Source organism: Chelon labrosus, assembly GCF_963514085.1.
Source record: "Chelon labrosus genome assembly, chromosome: 2".
Taxonomy (NCBI): Eukaryota; Metazoa; Chordata; class Actinopteri; order Mugiliformes; family Mugilidae; genus Chelon; species Chelon labrosus.
This window is the reverse complement of record NC_140338.1, coordinates 15,462,781-15,484,529: the sequence shown is the minus strand read 5'-3', so window position 1 is coordinate 15,484,529 and position 21,749 is coordinate 15,462,781. Positions and strand designations below refer to the sequence as shown.

General features: G+C 43.5%; 1 protein-coding gene across 2 annotated transcripts in view; it reads right to left on the bottom strand.

The window, feature by feature from the left end:
- Positions 1–12,965: 12,965 nt before the first annotated feature.
- The window catches only part of fbxw7 (F-box and WD repeat domain containing 7), a 109,648-nt gene continuing 100,864 nt past the window's right edge, over positions 12,966–21,749 (bottom strand). For both annotated transcript variants that reach the window (XM_084567380.1, XM_084567381.1), the window contains 4 exons: positions 21,197–21,378; positions 19,526–19,751; positions 18,127–18,337; positions 12,966–15,578 (listed from right to left, as the gene is read on the bottom strand). In XM_084567380.1, the coding sequence (XP_084423506.1) occupies positions 15,310–15,578; positions 18,127–18,337; positions 19,526–19,751; positions 21,197–21,378 (888 nt within the window). In that variant the 3' untranslated portion in view covers positions 12,966–15,309. The remainder of the gene's footprint in view (positions 15,579–18,126; positions 18,338–19,525; positions 19,752–21,196; positions 21,379–21,749) is intronic.

The following is a 21,749-nucleotide window of genomic DNA, read 5'->3' as shown; positions in this document are numbered from 1 at the left end:
TCTTTTCTCCACACCTCACAGTTTTTCAACAACAGATAATAATGGAAGTCAAGGGGTTAAGGGCAGGAGTTACACATACACACATCAATCATAACCATCATCTCACTTCACTCAATATCATTCAGTTATAGGACACAAAAGTCACTTGTTTCTTCAAATAAATCTCAATTGTCTTTCCCTTCAAAAGAAAATACAAAGTATTTTAACGGTGCTCTACAATACACAGTAAGCCATCTTTTAATTTAGCTCACTGGACTCATGAAACCACAGACGGTTCGCTGGCTGTGTGAGCCTCTTGCTTCTTAAACCCCATATCACAGAGGCTTTTGTGGAGTGTAACAGATTGGTACATTGGAGTCAGGTCGTGGTCACCGGCGCATACCGCTGCCAGAGTCAAAGGATGTGACAACTGAGCTCAGGCGGACAATGGCCGCGCCACAGAACAGATCCTGCAAGAATGCTGCAGCTGGACAGAAAATATTGTGTATTCTTTGTAGGTCTTCACAGGCGGTCACAGAAAGCTCCAAGCAGGCCCTGGCTTATTGTACCATCCAGTATTACAGTGCAGGTTGCTGGTTTGTGGGATGTTGGTGTCATTTCCTGTAGCAAAGGGATATTTGAAAACATGCACAGAGTGGAAGGCTATGTGTCATGAATGTCACATAATGATGTTTGTCTGTTTAAAGGATAACTTTGCAGGTCAAGAACATTAACTCCAGTTTCTCCTTCAAATCCATTCAAAGGCTCGTGTCACACAAATTACCCTTAAATAAATTAAAGCAACAAATACAATACAAATGTGACTTCTGTGTGTTAGATTAAACTTGACACATCTGAATGGAAGTTTGACCAAAATAATGGAGATGCATGGATTTTATTTTCCTTGTTTTTCCTCTTGAAAAGTAATAAAAAATAATCTCTAAATCTGTGTGGTCGGCTGAAGGAACATAAATGAAAGTCACAGTTTAATCCTGTTCCCTCCCATTGTACTACTTTTACTGTGACGGACAAGTTGTGTCTATATCTACACGTCTCAAGTTGCTACCTGTTCAATGCAGAGCTCACTTAAAGATCCTCAGCCTGGACCCAGATAACACATCTGACATGCTTCCAATTTATCAGCCCAGCAGCTTTCTCAGGTCACAAGACAGATGTCTTCTTCAAATTCCCAGAGCTCCTTCTGAATGTGCTGATAGAAATCAATGTTTATGCACCTGAGGCTCAGAGCAGCCTGCCTGCACATTTCATTTTATTTAATTAGCTTTTTGCATGGCTTTTTTTTAATATATATGTGCATCTATAGCTATGCTTTAAACTTCCTGTTGTCTGTGTAACCCCATAGAGCACTGAATTACTTATATCTGTGATTACATTTGTCAAGTTAACTCGGACAGATGTGATTCAGTGCTGCTGCCGTGACCTGTAACAGGATGATAATCAGATTGTTACACTGCAGCACTTAACAGAGGCCGTTTACAGATTTGTATTGTTCCCGAGTTGGACTGAAGTGTTTCCTCCTGGGGAAAAGTGTGATCGCGATGAAAGCCTAACAACATGGCAGTCTTGGGAACCGCTGCTGCACAATATTTTGCAGATGGTGGGTATAATTAGTGTCCCGTTATTAAAGGCACTTCCAGTAATTGCTCCACTGCGTCCTCCCTGCTCTCTCTGTCTCTCGGTAGTATTTAACCTAGATAAAGTAAAGCTTTTTTTCCTCCCAATTATTTCACTTACACTTGAATGATTTGTGAATCTTGCTTAATCTGAGGTGGAACTTTGAGCTTTGACACTGTCCGTTAATTGTAAAAATCTGGGTTATCATGTCTTATTTTGAAAGTTTTGATCATGATTTCATTCTTTCATTAGTGAGAAGGTTAATTACCATCCCAGTGCTGTTGGAATGTTGAAATAATGAATGAGTGTCCATACTGTATCAGCTGTGCGTGGAATACGTCCCCCTGTCCTGAGAAACAGACTCAAAAAGTCGAGACGTAACAAGTTGTAGGACACTTTAAGTGCCGATGCGATTCAGTCTTCAGAAGTGATCAAGCATCCCCAAATTAATAAAGGGTTAATGTATTTCTAATTTCCTCTGACAACCTGGTAACGCTCAATTGAGCTTGATTTGATCGTCTTGGGAAATGGAGGCACAGCTGTTTCCTGCTTCAAGTCGTCTACATAAAAGCACTAGTGGGAATGTAGGACAATCCGGTCAGTGGTTTCTCTATTCAGTATAAAATAACTTAAACAGAGGGAGACGTAAGTGAGCAATCTGTGCAAAGTGTTTGCTTCTGCAATCTCTAGTAACACTTTACCGTTCCTTCTATTTTAAGTCATGCTTGTTCTTCACCATGCAAGGTGACAGTAGATACAGTTCAGGTGGCCCATTCAGGTTTTAAACATGTTTATTTGAAAAAGTAAAATAGAGGTGACCTTGAAATGATTCCCCAGTAAACATCCTACACTCTATTGGTTTACTTCCTGCTCCTGAGCTGCACTCTTGTTGCAGATGTGGACACATACAGTTGTCCTGTACAATAAGAGAATGCAACCAACACTTCAAGAACTACTTTTTGGGTTTCATCTTGAATGTTAAATTATGGCACTGATTGTTGGATGGTTGAAGGAGCTGACCAATAGTTTTTTACCTTTTGAGGTCTCTACCTTAGACTGTATAAAGATGGACAGTGGAACAGCTCCTCAAAAGTGAAGCCAAAGCAAGTAGAGCTCCCCCTGGTGTCTGGCTGCGGTATAGATCATAAGCTCCACCTCCTCTATGTTAGTGGATGGGACTTGTGCCAAACTAAAACACTAAGATACACATAAAATCTTTCTTTTTTTCAAGGATGGTTTCTGTCATTTTAGGTAGTTAATATAATGTAAGACATTATTTAATGACAGTTCAGTTGTGTAATTTACAGATAATTGGTTAATATATTTTGTTTTATTTAGTGCTCATGCATTATGTACACGTATGTGGATAAAGTTCAGAGAAGAAGAGCGACTTCCGTTTTTTTTGTTTTGGGGGCGGAAACCGGAAGGAGAAGAGGTTTTTGTTTTTTTTTGGCTTGGTTGTTTGGTTTGGATGAAAACGGTCAGGACTAAAAAGTTATGAGAAAGAGCTCCTGTGTCTGTTTTTCCTAAAGAGTACACGGTATACCCACAACGCTTACAATAATGTTGATGCATGTTCAAGTGTCCATCTTTTGGATAAGTTTCGTTTTAGAAACAGGTTGTGACATAATAGTGACTACCGGTTTAAAAAAAAATAAAAATTACAGAGTATAATCCAACATTTCCTTGTAACTGATGGAGCCAAACTCGCAAAATAGTGTCAGTTTGGCCAATGCAAAGAAGTGGTGACACGTTGTCCTTATTTATATACAGTCTATGCTTTTAACACATTAATTCTGGTGAAACAGGGCTGCACAATAAAACAACAAACTAGGCCACTGAGGCAGCAGTTCACCAGCTGCTCCCATATTCTGTGAGGTAAAATCCCTGTTTTTACTATTGGAATCTGGTGGAGTTATTCCTTATTGGAAAAGGCAGCTTTATCTGGCAGCTTTAAATACAGCATATAGTTATATTAATAATTATTAGTCAAGTAAGATTCATCTTGTTGCTGATCCTGTCCACAGAGGTTCATCATTTTGCTCCCAAATTCAGTGTGCCCACCAGCATGTACCGTGGGTGCTGCACTAACTATGGGTAAGTGCCTCACACAAGCTTACTTCAAAGAAAACTAACTATCCCTTCAAAGGGAACAGACTTACCTCTGTTCTCCAACGCTGCTGGAACCTGTCGCTTCGCCTTTTATGTGGCAGCTCATTGGCGGCCCCCCTACTGTAAGACAGGCATCTCTCCCTGGCCAGGCCCAGCGGCCCGTTGTTAGCAGTTTATTTTTAGTCGAGAGGCTGCAGACAACAATCAGCGTAAGAGAGTTGATTAACTCTAATCCACTGTAGCAGATGCATTCATGTGGTGTGGGGAGTCTCGTACACCTGAATCACAACAAAATCTGCAGCCACACTTTGGTGGGGAAATAAGACCCAAAATCATACATTGTGATAACTAAAGTCAACCCTTTGTTTTCAGCACGGGTACAGAGTTTGAGGATTATGCCGTAGGTCAGGGCTTTATGGATTGTTTTTTGTGTGTGTGTGTGTGTGCATCAGCTCTGTCGAGTCATAAACGTGCTCCAGAAGGGTCTGTCATGCCTGAGCTCTGCCTTGCAGCACTATCCTGCTCAGGAGCTGTCAGAAGCAGCATCTCTCTGCCAAGCCTCAGCGTGCAGAGGCAGGCGCATGAAAGCATCAGCTACAACCACTACACACACACACACACATGCACACACACCCACACAAACAAACAGGAGCACGTGACTGAACCTCAAATCTGAAAGACAAGGAGGAGAAAACACAACTGCATTCATGCGACATCAAATCAGTTAAACCCTTAAAACGTGCGCTCCATGCTCATGCAAAAAATAACAAACCCGTCCTCAAATGCCCACACACTCCGTCCTCTGTTGCAGAAAATTGACCGTATAATTAGCGCTTGAGGTGAATTTGCTTACTCATCTCCTCTGCTGATAAATGAGAGCACACACCGTTGCGCACCTTGTGCTCATCGGCTACCCAAGTGAGACAGGTGGTGCTCGGATAGTGAGCGCGTGTGCCCTCTCCATAGCAGTATGTGCTGGCATCCGTCCCCTGCCATACTTTCACCGCCTACGCACACGAGCGTTGCAGATGGGCTCTGGTGTGGCGTGAAGCCGAATGCTCCTTTAAAGTCCTCAGCGGCAGGAAAACACAGTTTCCCTTTCTCACCTTTAAATCCTGCAAAGTCAAGGTCAAACAAACAGGGACTCACTGAGGAAGTACTGGTCAATTAACCAATTAGATTATATGAACAGAAGCCTGTGATTATGTTAATGGTAATGGATAAGTTAATATGGAAATTTAGAAGGCATTTCCCGCCTTTGATTTGCAGCTTTTCTCTGTTTTGCAAGTGATTGAATGTAATTGAATTTTTAAGACAAAACTATTTAAATACGTGACTTTAGGCTCTTGGAAATTATAGTGGACATTTTCCACTATTTCCTTAAAGATTTGTGTGAAAAATAATTAACAGTTGAACTGATTATAGCAATAATCCTTAGTCAGAAACCCTCTGTGTCTAAAAGCATAATTTTAAATCTCTCAATAATTAAACTGTAGACAAATGAGACTATAACAAATCGGAGGTTGGCGATACATCTTTATATCAAACTTTTTATTCTACCAGATTTAAAATAGTACAATAGTAATAATAGTAATTTAAATAGTAATTTTGCCCTATTAATATGTGATTATGCAGATGTCATTGGTTTAAAATAACACTTCAGCAAATACAATCAAAACTTTGGTGCTGCAATCTGTGCAACTGTTTTTAAAAAGCAGCATAAAAATGTATTATTCCTGTACAGACTTTATAATTTGTTGTTCAATTCCAGTTTGTCGGTTTGTAAACTTGCATTGAAATAGCAGTCAAACTTTGTTTCAAAGTTGGACGTGTCCCGCAGAAAGGAGAGTGATGGGAACATTATGTTTAAAATGTTCCCCTGCCACACTCGAGGGAAGGAGGATGAAGGAAGATGTGGCTCATGGTTGGTGCCCTGAGACCTCTAGACCACCAGGGCACCCTGGGGAGATATCTCAAAATTGCTGTGACTAAGGGGGCTTTTAGTCCTCCAGGTCACGGCCTATCTACAGTAGAGGCACTGAATCACTGACAGTGTAATGTCATTCTGACATGTCCCTCCCCGGGCAGTTCCCTCATGATTCACGCAATAAGTCATGCGTCTCTGAACACTCCTGACAGCCGTGTGACCTCGACACTCACACGTGACCTGGACGACCCTCGGGCAGAAGTCTTCACACTCTTCACTTAGAAACAGCATCATTTAAAATCACCTATGAAAAAGAAAACTATGTCATTTAAAATGTGCTAGTGAAATATATCAAAAACATTCATCCAACAAATGGGCTTTGAGCTGCAGTTTGATCTGTTTTATAAATGTAAACAACCTGTGGTCCGTCCCCGTTTTCTCAGGCGAGTGTGAGGTTGTATAGGCGGGGGGGGATTAATTAGGGCTAATCTGACCTCACATGAACGGCAGCCTGGACACATCTCATGAGTCACAGCGGGATCGTTTACCGGGACAATAGTTCTTCAACCTGACTGAAATCATTCTGATCAGAGATCTGCTTCCAATCTACGACAGAGGATGGGGGAAGATAGACCCACATAGATAGATAGATAGATAGATAGATAGATAGATAGATAGATGCATTTTGTATAGAATATCTTAAATCTATAAGACACAAAGTTTGCAAGATATTTAAGTTATGAGATAAAGCTACTGCTTCTGGCTTTGTTCATTGTTTCAGATGTTTCCTTGTGTTTCTTCCACCATGTTTCTGTCCCTCCCAGCAGTTTGCCAAGTCACATCTTTGCTCCATGAGGGGAAAAAGCAATCTGATCAAACATTTACATGCGGTAGCATACAAATGGTAACGCAGTCCGATTAAAAAAAATTACTAGTGTCCATGTAAACATAACCATCGACTGAGACACAGATTTTAGTCCATAATGATGTATTATATCATATGAGTTGATTATCTGATCAGTTTAAAAGAAATCAAAGTAAGTGGAGGTGTTAAGTAAAGCCTTCGGAGTAAATGAATTTACCTCCACGCGCTGAAGCTCTGCTATTTACTGTTTGCACTGGGTGTAATATTAAAACTCTACATGCCATATTTGAGTAACTGCATGATCAGATCAAACAGAACATTTTAGGTGTCTTCTAATATATTCCCCCTCACAGCGACAGCTTCGTAATTTATGGAGACACCGAGATCTCGACTGTAATTTAAAAGTAATGCCCGGCGTTTTGCAGGTCTGTGGGACCGATACGAACGAATGACCCCTGCGGTTTTACCTCCCTCTGTCAGCTTCTTGATGCTAAAGAAGTGGCAGTCAGGCATGAATCCCATCAGGGCAATCAAAGAGCTTCAGCTGATCCGATGGCTGGCTGGCATTCACCTGGGTGTTATTAACAGTGATGTAAAAGAAAAAAAAGAAGAAGAGGAAGAAGAGGAAAAGGTGAATGAATATTTCTGCTTCTGGCTCTCTCAAGCAAGATTTCTGGACTGAAGAATGCCTCTGACACATCTCATTATGAAACACAAGATGTGATTCGGTACGCTGCTGAGCTGTGAGCAAACGCAGGAATCCATTCAAATTGCCAATTTTGCCAAAGACAAACCCAGCATTTCAATGGCTTCTTTTTTTTTTTTTTTTTTTTGCTTTTGGTGCAAGGCGAGTGTAAAGGAGGGAAAGGTCAGACGTGCCAAATTCACACACTTTGAGACGTAAGAGAGGGATTGAGTGAAACAGCTGACCTCTCAACCTTAAAGCTACGACTTTATCCCGGGGGTAAGCATCAAGATTAATGGCAGACATCAACATCATGACCTCGAAGGAAGGAAGGAAAGGTGTTACAGATATGTGCGCACGGATCAATGGCGAGCTCCCGTACTGTAACTCATTCAGAACTGACAGCGGGCTATGGCGATTAAACGCTCCTTTATCAGTTCTCAGCCTACAACAAAGGTCCAAACAGGATTAAGAGGAGATGTGGAACGCCACCACAGCTAATGCTACGGCCCTTTGAGAATCTGCTGGCAATGAGAGGAGCCGTGACGCTGCAGGGCAGGATTACTGAACAAAGAGATGGAGGGATATAGAGTGAGGTGTGAGAGCCTCTCCCCACCTCTTTTATCTTAACATCCCAACCCTTAAACGCTTCTCATAGCATCGCATTCAGCCTAACAGGGGGAGCGCCCCTCCCTCGTTTCCACCTCTCATGTCAGTGGTGTGTTGTTTGTCACGGGATGAGTTAGCACCCGAGGGCAACGGCAGCCGTGTTCCGTCTGAGAGCACAGAGAGGGACGTTCATTCATCAAGAGGTGGTGGAGAGCAATCGAGGCAGTAAAGTAGATAAATGACTAATAACCCGAAGGAATGAGATGATTCATCACTTCCTAAAATTAAGTTCATTAAAGGACCGCCTGTGGAGATACATCAGTGTCTACTGCTCCACACCGTCTTGTTTGTTACAGTATATCAAGCGTGAAGCGTTTACTCTAAGATAAAAAAAAGGCTAATTCAAAAGATGTTATGTCAAATCAGAACAGAACAGAACCAAGACTAACATGTATTTCTTTCAAAAGTTTAATTAATCTGCCACAGTTTTTTTTGTGGAAAAGGTGAGAAATGCTGTGGCGGCACAGTGGGGACGTGGTTAGCACTGACGCCTCACAGCGAGAAGGTCCCGGGTTCGAATCCATGGGCCGACTGGGCATTTCTGTGTGGAGTTTGCATGTTCTCCCTGTGTCTGCGTGGGTTCTCTTCGGGTACTCCGGCTTCCTCCCATCATCCAAAGGCATGCTGGTTAGGTTAATTGGTGATTTGGCCGTAGGTGTGAATGGTCTCTCTGTGTTAGTCCTGTGATGGACTGGCGACCTGTCCAGGGCGTACCCCGACTCTCACCCGATGACAGCTGGGATAGGCTCCAGCAGACCCCGCGACCCTTCACAGCAACAAGCGGTTACAGAAAATGAATGAGAAATGCTGTTTTATTCTTCCATGTACATGTGCTGTAACCCTGGTTCTCTGAGTAGCTCTTGTTTCAGTGTACCGCTCTTGGATATGTTCTCCTCTTAACCAGACTATGTCAGAATACATACGTCATAAATAAACATGGAAACTAATGCTTTAAAATGAACTTTTAGAATAAAATTCACTGTTAAACCAACAATCCCATGTTTGTCTTGTTATGCAACATGTAGTTGGGACACCTTGTCGCTTTCATGTGCACTTTCATCAAAGAGATATTTTTGACCAGCAGCCATGCTGTTCCCTCTGTGAGATTGCGCTTTGAACTAAATGCATACATTGGAATGCTAATCGGACGTGAGACAATTAATTTAATCAGCGAAAAAGAAGAAGTAATTGATAATTATTTTTAGGCCATGTTTTTGTCTGATCCAATGGTCACTGTGTTGGATTAGTTGTTTGTTGAGTCAGAGATTCTCGCTGTGACTTGGCAGAGAGACATCACAGATACCTAGCGCCAACCAAATCATAGTTTGTCTGTGATGTCATCCGGATGCTGCCAGAAACAGGAAGGTGAATTCTGGCATCTGAGTTGTTTTTAACTAAACCCAAATTTTTGGCATCTGTCATCAGTTCAACTGTGATAAACTACACGGGATAGAAGGATAAGTTGTTCCAGCTTCTCAGATGGATTTAATGCTTGTCTTTGGCACGCTTAACAGTAAACTGATGAGTTTGGGCTTCTGTTTACAAAAGCATTTTAAGACGTGCTGAGTTTGGCATACACCGATCAACCACAACATTATGACCACTGACAGGAGAAGTAAATAACATTGACCAGCTTGTGACAATTCAATGTTCTGCTGGGAACTTTTGGACCTGGCATTCATGTGGATGTTACTTAGACATGTACCACCCACCTAGACCAGACCAGGCACCCCCACCCCATAGCAATGACACTCCTTGATGGCAGCAGCCATCCCCAGCAGGATGCAGCCTGACACAGTCACACACACAAAAACAGTTTAGGAACAACTAAAAAAAACATGAAGAACAGCACAAGGTGTTGACGTGGCCTCTAAATTCACTAGATCCCAAACTGATCAAGTATCTGTGGGATGATCCACAGAGGCCCCTCCCCTCAACCCATAGGACCCAAAGGCCCCCACAACAACATTCTGGTACCAGACACCACAGGACACCCTCAGAAGGTCCATGTCCATTCTCTGATGAGTCACAACTGTTTTGGAGGCACAAGGGAGACCTACACAATATTAGGAAGGTGGTCATAATGTTATGCCTGATCGACGTATTTCGACTTCACACTATATGAGCATGTTAGCCTGAGCTCTAACAATGTGCAAATGGATAATGCGAGCATGTTTAGAAGGTGTAATATTCAAAATATTCTCCATAATCCTTCTGATTTCCCCACAATTAAATGCAAATGGTTACCCCAGGCTGCTGGCTTTCAGTTTGATGTGTCAGAATTTGTTAATTTGAACTAAACACAACATACGACCGAGGCTAATGGGAACCTATCGTGAATGAAACAAAGCCGTTCAAAAGTGAATCCCTGACCTGAGAGCGTTTCATTAAAATTCATCCGGTGATTCAGATATTTTAATCCGGACCAAAGGGATAAGAGGTGCCGCCGACTCCGAAGCTACACATCTGAATGACTGAAATGAAAACTAGATTAAAGAACAGCTGATCAGCTCTAAAACACAGATCAGTTGGAGCTTTTTTTTTTTTGTATATATCCACATCTCAAACGGGGAAAGAAAAACATCACATGCTTGAGTTACCAAAACAAAAAAGTTGATCACTATCCTCTGTGAGCAGTGGAGTGGGGCAGAGCCACTGCTTTCACAACACATGAGTGGATCCTGGGAACAAAACAGACGCTCAGAGTAACCCAGCCAACCAAAGTGGAAACTCCCCCACGCGTCCATTCATGTGAAGATGTACAGCCCTCGCTGCTTCCTCACAATACCGTTTACACTGTGAGTGGACGCCGAGCCAGGGACGAGCTATCGCTAGGCAACAGGCAGGAGGGAATCCACAGCACAGCACGGACCGTGTTACTGCTGCCACTCGAGCTGAACGGCCTCATGGCAGATAACGGTCTGAGGGTCGCATCCAAATCGTTGCAGAGCCACCTTCACGGTGCTTTAACTGCAGCCGAGAGGGAATTATATTAATCGTCTTCACAGGCCGAAAAAAAGAATTAAAAATAAGAGCAAAACTGTTTTCATTAAAATTAGGCGATGATTAAATAATGATTCTCTGAGGTAGTGTTGTGTCTTATCCGAATTCAAGTTTTTATCATCAAAATAGATGGGTCAAAATGGAGAAGAATAATTTACCCATGTGGGATCAGTACAGTATATATCAGTATAAATTGTTATTATTAAGCTAGAAAGCAGAGTGCATACAGTACCTCCTCTACCAAGGCTGCATGTTCTTCAAAGCCTGTGAAATGAAAACTCTAAGGAACTGCCACCATCAAGTCTTAAGGCTGTAAAATGTGAGAAGTTGCCAAGATTACCGACAGCTCATTTCTCTCAGCTGACCTCCAGATTTTATTGAAATCTCTTCTGAATTGGAAATTGTCCAGTATCAATCCTTATAATATCGATCTACTAAAAAAGACCTTGTGTTGGTCTTTATAATTCTCATCTTTCTGAGAAAAAAAACAGATTCCAAAGCAACAAGGCCTGTTCCTCTGAAAATAAAAACCCCCATCAACAAGAAATACTATTGCTGTCATAAATATTCAGAATTAAATAAAGCTTCACTAGTGTTTGTAGCTTTGAAGGAAATATGAGCCTATTCTTTAAGATTTCCCTCACCCTTAGTGAGAGATAAGTCAGCTCAAATTTAAAACTAATATCCAGAAAACGTAAAAGGAAAGAGGGAATAGATGCATTATAGCTGGAATCGAGTTAAACGGGCGGGCGCCATTAAACCGCCGCAGAAGAAGAGTAAAGTGATGCAGCGGAGGATTTGTTACCAAGTGGCAACCCCCCTGGAGCAGAAAAATGAAACCAATGAGGAAGTCACTTTAAGAAGTAAAGAGGTTCACAGCCTGCTGCTTTTCTACAGGTAACTCTACTGACAACTGTACACGGGCCTAATTTTATATAACTCACTTGTTTAAAATATAATAATATAATATATATGTCTAAACTTATGTATAATTTAGGGTGTGGCTGGAGGCAGATTGCCAAGCTGTCTGCCTCAGCATCTCCACCGGTTTGACTACTTTATGTATCATTAAAAGACGCTGTAGCGAGTCATTTATACTTGTGTTCTCGTCAGTCTGCTCGCTCTGTAAAAACGCCACCCAAACTCCAGACGGCACTGTGTTTTTGCCAGTCGGGTTAATTTTTGCTTCCATTTCCTGTTTTCACTTTCAACAGTCGCGAGTGAAACTTTTGCCATCGTCATACACGGGCAGTTACATTTCTGGTGAGGTGAACATGAGGCCACGGCCTTCTGGTCTTCGTGGGGTCTGGGCTGTTGCCGTGGCTACGCTGTCAAATTGATGCAGAAGCCTAAACCGCCTATGAGACTCAGCCAAGATGGCGGCTGCCGGAGCCTCTGCACTGAGGTTCAGAATCACTCTTTGGGAAATGTGAAACACCACAGAGGGTTCGTGCCTCTTTATAGTCAGACTTTGTTACACAGCCATCTGAGAAGTGGTCCTTGGAAACTAATTGTTTAAGGGCAGCAATTTTCAACCCTTAACTTGTTAGATGATTGGATTACACGTCGTCTACAACTTTTTGCTTTCGTGACAATTTGAACTTTATGACTGTGGTTAGTCGCACCGCTGAAATTCAATCATTAGCACAAACCTGAGGCCTGACAAGATGACGCTGTGGTGTGATCTCATGAGAATCTGGACTCCTTACAAAGAATATCATCTTATTTCATGTATTAATTTGAGTTTGCATCCACTCTGCTGTCCAATGGAGCGCTTCAGGTGCTGCCAATTGATCTTTCTTAAGTTATTTTTTTAATATTTCCTGTTGTTTTGAACTTTATTTATTTAATGGGTTTTGGTGAGAAAAACATGCCTTTTGATTTTCCTTTAACTAAAAGGTGAACTGAGAAACTAACTGAGAAACGGCGGAGATGAAAAACTCCATAAAGTACCAGAGGAGCAGTGAACCTAGGAAACCTGCGCTGTGATTAATATTCAAATTATTCCCTTGTGGATGTAATTAACCAAATAATTTGCTTTATTGAACATGTAAGATGCCTTCACACAGATAACAAAAACAGACAACTGATATGCTTGAAATGAAAAAAGAAAAAACCCACATTTTATTGCACTTAAGTTATAAGAAAATAAAATTCTAAGTGAATCAAACAAATACACAATCCCTTTAAGGTTTTTTCTGTCTGTTTTCTTTTTTGCCAGGCAGTTTACATGAACTGAAAAAAAAAAAATAAAAATAAAAACACCTGCAACAAATCTGATTTCTCAAACCAGATCATAAATTAAAACAGAGGGAGAAAACAACAAGAGGAGATAGAGCAAGATTGTTTTCTTTTTTTTCTTTTCTGTTTTTTTTCTTTTAATATACAGTGTTATACCACTTTCACAGTTCAGCTTGAGTTGTGACTCTTGGAGATTGAGACGGTTTTGGCTACAATGTTTCTGTTCACGTTGCCTTTGTGTTTTTATTTACCCCACCCCGCCCCCTGCCCACCCGCACCCCCACCCCCGCAACTGAAAAAATCCACGGGACCGCGGCCGCCCCGGTGATTTGAACTGCAACACGTGTAACACTATGACTCCCCCGGCAGCTCGCCCTGTGAGGTGATGCTTGTGATGGTCTCCTCTGTTGCTTCAGACACCTTTGAATGGAACAACAATCTCACACGGATACGGACAGTTCTTTCATTCATGTGTTAAAATCGATAACATCTGCTAGTTAGTTTTTTTTTCCTCTTTTTTTTTTTTTTTTTGCCAGTCCACACAGCATTTGTACATTTCCCCAAAGAACAGGCTGAAAGAGCTTTGTCCCAAGGAATGTGTTTACAAGTTGCCCATTAACACGCCAACACACACATACATGCACTCGCACACACTTACGCACACGCACGCGCACGCACACACACACACACACACACACACACAAGTCAACAGTGTACATCCCCCTGTTTCCTCTCTGCAGGCGATCCCGTCAGTATCTGTCGGACACGCTCCCGCCTCTCAGCCTCGTAGAGGCACGTTTGGCTCAAGTTTCAGTGGCAAAAACAAACAACAAAAAAAAAAGTTTGATGTTATATTTTGTCGTCTTTTGTTTAAGTCCAAACATATAGAGTTCAATTTGGAATTTCGCCTGGGACTAAAACGTCACAGCAAAGTTAACAGTTCCATCTTTTTGTCTTTTTTTTTTTTTCCATTCATCTAGCAGCATAAATACAGTTTGGCCTCTGGGGGGGGAGATGGGGGAACAGTAGAGGGGGAAGCAGCTGAGGGGCTCGGGGGCAATTAATCCACAGCGCCCGGGAGCAAAGAAGCTCTCGTCACAGCGCTGGCATTGAGGAAACCACCCCAGCTAGACTCTGAAAAAATCTGGACAGCATTGATGTTTATTTGGATGCGGAGCTCCAAACCCAGGTTTGTGGAAAACAGAGAGGGAAGAACAAACAACTCAAGTACATAATGACAGCAAACCTAAACAGGGTGGGTTTCTAATACTGGGATTTGTTGCTGTTGGCAACAGTGAAGAAAGGAGAGAAAAAAAAAACAAAAACAAACAAAACCCCTTTCATATGATCAACCAAAAAGTTGTTGAAATTCACAGTTGTGTTTGTGTGCGATATTGTAAAGAAATCAAAACTACAGAAACTGAGTGGAGGACGCTAAGAATGGAAATGACGAGAATTACACACTGACCCCTCCGATCGCTTCCTCCCCACGACAACGAGCAGCTCTTTATGTGTAACTGTGTGTGGAGGTTCACCTTCAATGTCTCCCGCCTTCCTCAATCTACCCGCGGGCAATGTTTGCCACGTTCTGGTTGGCTGTTTGAGTGTATGCGTGTGGTCTGATGGGAGGGAGGGGGGGGTGTGTGTGGGGGGACATTTAAAAAATAATATATCTCTGTACATCTCAAAATCTGTCAGGCTTGAGCGAAACAAGTCTCTGTGCGAAGACGACCCCGGACCACGAGCGTGGAGAGTCACCTCAAGAGTTCAGTCGTTCTTTTCTTCTTCTCTTTACTCCTCTTTTTTTTTTTTTTTTTTTCTCCCAGCCAATCAATGGACAGACCAGTCGTGTCCCCGCCTCTGTGCCCCGTTTCCAGCCCGATCCCCTCCGACTCCACCTTGTACCGGTGGTAGGGGGTCAAAAGCAGGGGCAGAACACGTGAGGGTCTGTGTCTTTGTCAGTAACATTTGCCCGAAAGGGGAGGAGGGGGACGTGGGAAGATAATGGCAGAGGACAGGACATCCCACATGGTGGCGGTGGCGGTGGCGGCGGCGGTGGCGGTAGTAGTGGTTGGGTGAAGAGTTCTGGGTGTTGGCCCTCCGTTTACCAGGCCCCTTCATCTCCCATCCCCTCTCTATTCCTTCCTCTCCGTGGCTCGCTCTCTCTTCGTCCTTCCCCCACCGTGTCCCTCCTCACTTCATGTCCACGTCAAAGTCCAGCACCAGCAGCTTGGTCTCCTCTGTGCCGTTGCGGCTGCCCACCGCGCACACCAGCTTGGTGTTGGAGGCCCGGATGCGCCACACCACCCCGCCGCTGCCGCCGCTCTCCAGAGTCACCAGGTTGCGGATGAACTCGCCCGTCTTCAGGTCCCACAGTTTAACTGTGCCGTCGTCCGAGCTGGTGATGACGAAGTTCTTGTTGAACTGGAGGCACGTGACGGCGCTCTGGTGCTTGTGGGGACCTGAGCACACAAAGGAAGTGACGTTAGACGGATAAAGGCAGGTGAAGAAAGACGGAAATGATTCACCCTTTTCCACAGCAGGAGCTTTTCCAAGAACCTTTTTAGGACCCTCATCTTTCACCGAAGGACCCAGAGTTTAAATTACATTCCTCTGCAGTATTTCCAGGAACTATTAGGAGCGTTATTAGCAATTCTGAACAACACGGTCTCACCCAGACATAAGCCTCAAGGCTGCTACAGGTGGTGAGAAAAACAACAGAACCTAGTTTATTCCTCATTGACCTCGTCAGTAATGTGCGAGAGGGACTTGTAGCCCTGATTTAGCCGCTGCAGGGTTTTGCTGCAGATGCTGACCACCTTTGCCAACATCCTATAAACTGATATAGTTTCAAGAACATCAAGATTCGGGGGAATTTCAGGTGGCCGTCAATAAAAACCAATCGATCAGGAGAGCAGATGTGTCAGGATCGGCGAGGCTTACCATCTCTAATAAACTTTTTTTATTTTATTTTTTTATGGAGGATAACCCCGTCCTTGACTTCAGCAGTTGCTGGAACAGTTTGTATTAAAACAGAATAATATTGAGGCAAATAACAAAAGGCACCAGGAGCCAGATACAGAATAAAGAAATGAAAACAACACCTCTATAAGCCTGCGAGGGGATGAAAGAGCTCTTTTATTCCTGAAGCTGTTGTGACAGAGTAAGGTCTTCCTACTGCAGGCAGGCTTTAGGATGAGCTGCGGTACGACGCCGGGGCTCAGGCCTGTCACTGTCACACAGCCTAAGCAGCTTCAGCTTCAGCTACACCTCTGCTCTGCTCCGCTTGTGCGCCGGGCGGCTGGCAGGAGGCCACAGCTAAAGCGAAGATGGCGGCTGTTACCGCCTTGGTTTAGGTGACTTTATTTGTGACTGTGAGCCGGGACTTCTCAGAGGGCTCGAAAACGATATCTTAATGAAATCAATTAGGCCGACACAAATAAGCGCAGAATCAAGTGCTGCCAAATGAAGTGCTTCTCTTTCCAAGGAGCCACCTCATTCAGACGCATTTAATTTCTTCCCGGCTCCGCGATCCATTTGCAGGGGAAAATGTGTTGAAGTCTCACCGTGAATAAGCTTCACATCTTTTTCCATTTCTGTCCCTGCTTAGTTCAAAGGCTGAGTTATTTATCAGAGCATTCAACGCCGCGCCGCACCAACCCCCAACACGCCAGCCCGCCCCGATCCTCCCTCCTCCCTCCGCGTTACCACAACAAAGCAGCCTGCTCCATCATTACCTATGATCTCTTCAGCTGACAGTGACGGCCTTGTTGTCGGCCCATTGTCTTACCGAAACGCACTAATGAATGGCAGAAACTGTATCGCCGACCTAATTACATGACCTACAAAGTTCCCCAACCCTCATTCTTTCACTGTGGTCACTCTCTCTTTACGAGACAGACACAAATATCCTCCCCCATCTTGTCCCTCCCTCCCTCCCTCCCTCCCTGCTCTCACTGGGCCATCCTTTTATTCGGCTGCTCTGTGAGTGTGTTGTGTGTTTGCACGACCAACATACAAGGCTGCAGTTTGCTAATGAGGGCATTTAGGGGTGGGGCACGATGGCTTCCTTCTCTATTCAGCAAAGGATTTCCAACTTCCTGTGAGGCACCAACGCTGCTAATGGAGTTAGAACTATTCAAAGAGACACAAAGGAAAAGAGGCTCTGATCAGGAGCAGCAGAGGTGTTTGCTCTGTGCTTATTTGGGCTTTTAGTCCAGTCTTATGTGGGATTTTCCTGCAACAAGTCAGATGCTGTCATCCTTCTGTGTTTGTAGTTCATTCATATATTTGTATATTTTTATAACCGAGTGGCTTTGAAGCTCGCCACTTTGTTGCTCCAGCTATACTTCAGGAAACACAAAGTCACTACTGGCAAGTAGTAGAAAGTAAAATATCTACCACAGACCAAAAAGTGGCTTCTCAGACTTTTCTAGACACTATTTATAATGCAAACACGGCTCTCAGAGACATTTATCTAGACTGTTTAACTCCCAGCGTTCAGGTCTGTTTGGTTAAATCTGTATTTGTACAGTCACCGCTCGCAGGGGCCGGAGCTGAAGGTCGGTTCGTCTGCTGCTTTCGGCCGTTTCAAAGCCATCGATCTATTACTAACAGTTAGCACCAAGCTGACTTCATGTGCAACTTGCAGACTCCTCCACCAGTGTCCCTTGTTTATGAACCGTCCAACATGTGAATTTTGATAAAGCTCTAAATTATTAAAAACCTAAGAATCGATACAGTCTGTTGTGCTGCAATGTTTTTCCACTCAGGCTGCTCATACATACATGGTCTTAAATAATAATAATATAAAAACATCTCCAGATTCTGCCCAAGTAAACAACTAAACCACACAAACTCTCCAGTGAATACAGCATAAATATTATAAAATACAATGATAGCTGTACCTGACAGTACCAACAGTGTCCTTCTGGTGTTTTGGATTAATATGTAAAATGAGTTTTTAATTCTGTTTAATTCTTTTCAGCATGTATTTTAAAACTCTCTCACCTTGCAGTGTTTGCAGGCACTGCCCCGTCTTGATGTCCCAGATCTTGACAGTGGAGTCCGCGTTGCCTGAGACCAGGATGTTGTCTTTGAGCTCCATGCCGCTGGTGAGGGACTGATGCCCAGTTAGCGTGTGGATGCAGTTGCCCGTCTCCACGTCCCAGACCCTTATAGACGTATCCAACGAGCCGCTCACCACATGGATCCCATCGAACTAGACGACAGAAGAGAGGATTAGATTAAAATCCAGCTGTCAGTTCACCATCGCTGCAGCTGTCGCCTTCACTTCACTTGATGGCAAAGACGCCTTACCAGCGCGGCGGCATACTTGGTTTCTATTAAGAAACTAAAGATTGAACCCATTGAAATGGATGAATTTTATTGATCTGAGAGAGCGTTTCTTTTTGTTAAGTAGGAGAGCACCGACGCTTTAAAAGTCTAACAAAGCAGGGTGATACAAAAACTAATCTATGGCTGCAATAAACAGCCGCATCTCTGAGGGTTACGGCACCAGCTAAAGTGCTCCGTCATCACACAGAGGATGAGAGGACGTCTTAGAGGACACACAGGAATGAATCGTTTTCACCTAACGAACAACATATTACATTATAAAACATCAAAACATCAGCGCAGTCAAGTTAGATAGCTATAGCTCCATTCTGAAACACAGATTTTATACTGTGTGCAGATATTAATAAGGGAAATTAATACTTAGGCTGTTACACACAGATCAGGCATAACATTATGACCACCTTCCTAATATTGTGTAGGTCTCCCTTGTGCCTCTAAAACAGTTGTGACTCATCAGAGAATGGACATGGGCCTTCTGAGGGTGTCTTGTGGTGTCTGGCAACACAATGTTGTTAGTGGGGGTCTCAGATACTTGATCAGTTTGGGATCTAGCTAATCTGGAGGCCAGGTCAACACCTTGTGCTGTTTTTCATGTTTTTTTAGTTGTTCCTAAAGTGTTTTTGGTTGTGTCTGTGTCAGGCTGCATCCTGCTGGGGATGGCTGCTGCCATCAAGGAGTGTCATTGCTATGGGGTGGGGGTGTCTGGTCTGGTCTAGGTGGGTGGTACATGTCTAAGTAACATCCACATGAATGCCAGGTCTGAAAGTTTCCCAGCAGAACATTGAACTGTCACAAGATGGTCAATGTTATTTACTTTTTCTGTCAGTGGTCTTAATATTTTGGCTGATCGGTGTATTCTCAGATCGTAACGGGTCAACACAGTTCATTAAAATACCAGTTTGAAACGAGGCAGTAGAGAAGTCTTTAGCTAATGGATTAAACCTTACACTTACTTAAAACACTGGACTCATTTATCAAACATAACGTATGACTTATGTTGCACTGTGACCAGTCACAGCTTTAATCTTATGGAAGGGAAGTCTCTAGTCACCTGTAATGAGTACACTCTGTTGGTGTGGCCCTGCAGGGTGTGGAGGCAGGTCTCCGTCTCCGGGTCCCACACTTTGACCATGAAGTCGTAGGCACCGCTGACCACCCGCCGCCCGTCGTACTGGACGCAGCGCACCGCCGCCACGTGGCCCATGAGGACGTGTAAACACTGACCTGTCTCAATGTCCCAGACGCGCAGCGTGGCGTCCCGAGAGCCACTGACCACCCTGAGGTGAAAACCAAAGGAACAAAACACAGTGAGTCAGGGATTTGTGGCTGATACTAAAGACTTAACAGACCGTCAGAGATGAATGCGAGAGTGTGGGCGCGGCAAAAAATCGTTCCGTCGAGCTGCACTTTCCCACAGAGGCAATGCCCGTCTCAAGTTATCTCTTCTGTAAGATTACATTCAACAGCTTAAACAAGTCCTCATTCATTCCGCAGCAGCTGCATTGACAGGAGGATGAGTGAGGTATGAACATTTTCTTTCACTCCTCTGACAACCTGCAGGATCACATTCATGTTCGTACTTGAATGTACAAAAACCCGTCATTAACTCAGACAACCGCCTCAAGCGGCGTCTTCACTCAGTGTGGAAATATATATTATAGGTTAAAGAAAAGGAAACCCCCCTTCAGGACCATTACATTCTTCAGATTATTACTGTAAGGACAGTTTGGATATTTTAAGAAAGAGATAAAATGTGTTCAATGCTGAGGTTTATTTGGCTCTACTTCATTTCCACCATATTCCAGACATTTGCATAAACACAAGAGACAGACATTCCTCCACGTTGTGATATTATCTCTCTCACAGGACATAGATGTTATAAAATAACACACCCTGTACTAATCTTTATTTATTAAAGCGCCTCACAGCGCTACACAGATGGAAATCACCAACATGTTATTCGCTGAGCGCCTGCAGCTCCGAGTGTTTCCACCGAGTGAGTAATCAGATGTTACACAAAAAAATCCTTTACGGGCCCTAAGGCAGAAAGAGCACTTTGAGTCTCCGGAGTGTGATACTGAGTGAATGAGTGAGCAGCGGCTTCACTTAAGAAACGCTCACAGGGTCTGTTTCATCAGACCACATGCTCACTTTCAGAGATACTGTCCTCTTTTAGTGCTGTACAGTTGCTCTTTTAGCTTGACGGGGTGGCTGTTAAGTTGGGTGGTTTAAATCCTAGAAAACAGTAAAGGAACAGGTCACCTTGAGTTACATGACAAGGAAGTTGTCTTACACTGGTACTGGTGGTCTGGCCCATGCTGACTCATGCTACGTTTCTGCAGCCATGAAAGATATCAACAGTCTGAGCGAGAGCATCTAAGTAACAAAATATGAAAGTTTTTCTCCAAGAGGAAGTCACTTTTATAATTAAATGTTTAGATTTATGAGCTAATGTTCTCTACTAGGGTCAAATTGATATTGTTAAGGCCGCAAATAACTATTACGTTCGTTATTGATTAATCTGACGGTTATCAGATGTAAGAAAATTGCTTGTTTTCTCTGAAATCCAAAGATATTGCATTTAAAATCACGAGAGATAAAGAAATGCAGCCACTTCAGCTCCACGTCGGATAAATCTGCATCACATCAAAAGCGCAGGGTGTCGTTTCTAATCCCGTACGCGGACTTGAAAAGGCTCAGTGTGGTGAGTTTGGCCCCATACCTTTTCTCATGTAGGTGCATGCAGCGCACTGTTGAGGTATGCCCATAGAGGGTGTGGATACATTCTCCCGTCTCTGCGTTCCAGACCTTGAGTGTGCGATCAGTGGAGCCGCTGATAATAATGTTGTCCCGCATCTGGGATGACCACACGCCCCCTGTGTGGCCCACCAACGTCCGCAGACACTGAAAAGACCACAGAAGAAGAAGAAGAACAGTCAGTATCTGTACCCCCCACTACTGGTGCTGCTGCAGAAGTTAGAAATAGTTTGCTTGAAAGACGTTCAAGGTGATTACATTCAAACGTTTCAGAAATCAGTCTAGGAACTTATAAAATTGAATTTCTTTCGCGGTATGACCTCCTGTTGGTTTCATGTAAAAATGAAATTTGTGTGACCTTCTAAGTGAAGGAAAGAGCTCCGTCACTCCACACCTGCTGCTACTGCACCTGGACAAAACACGTCCTCGAGCCCTCCACGAGTTTTTATAATTGCTTTAACTTATCTGCCGGAAAAGCAGCCACTTCATTCTCTTCGCGGAGAGCGTTTACGACTGCC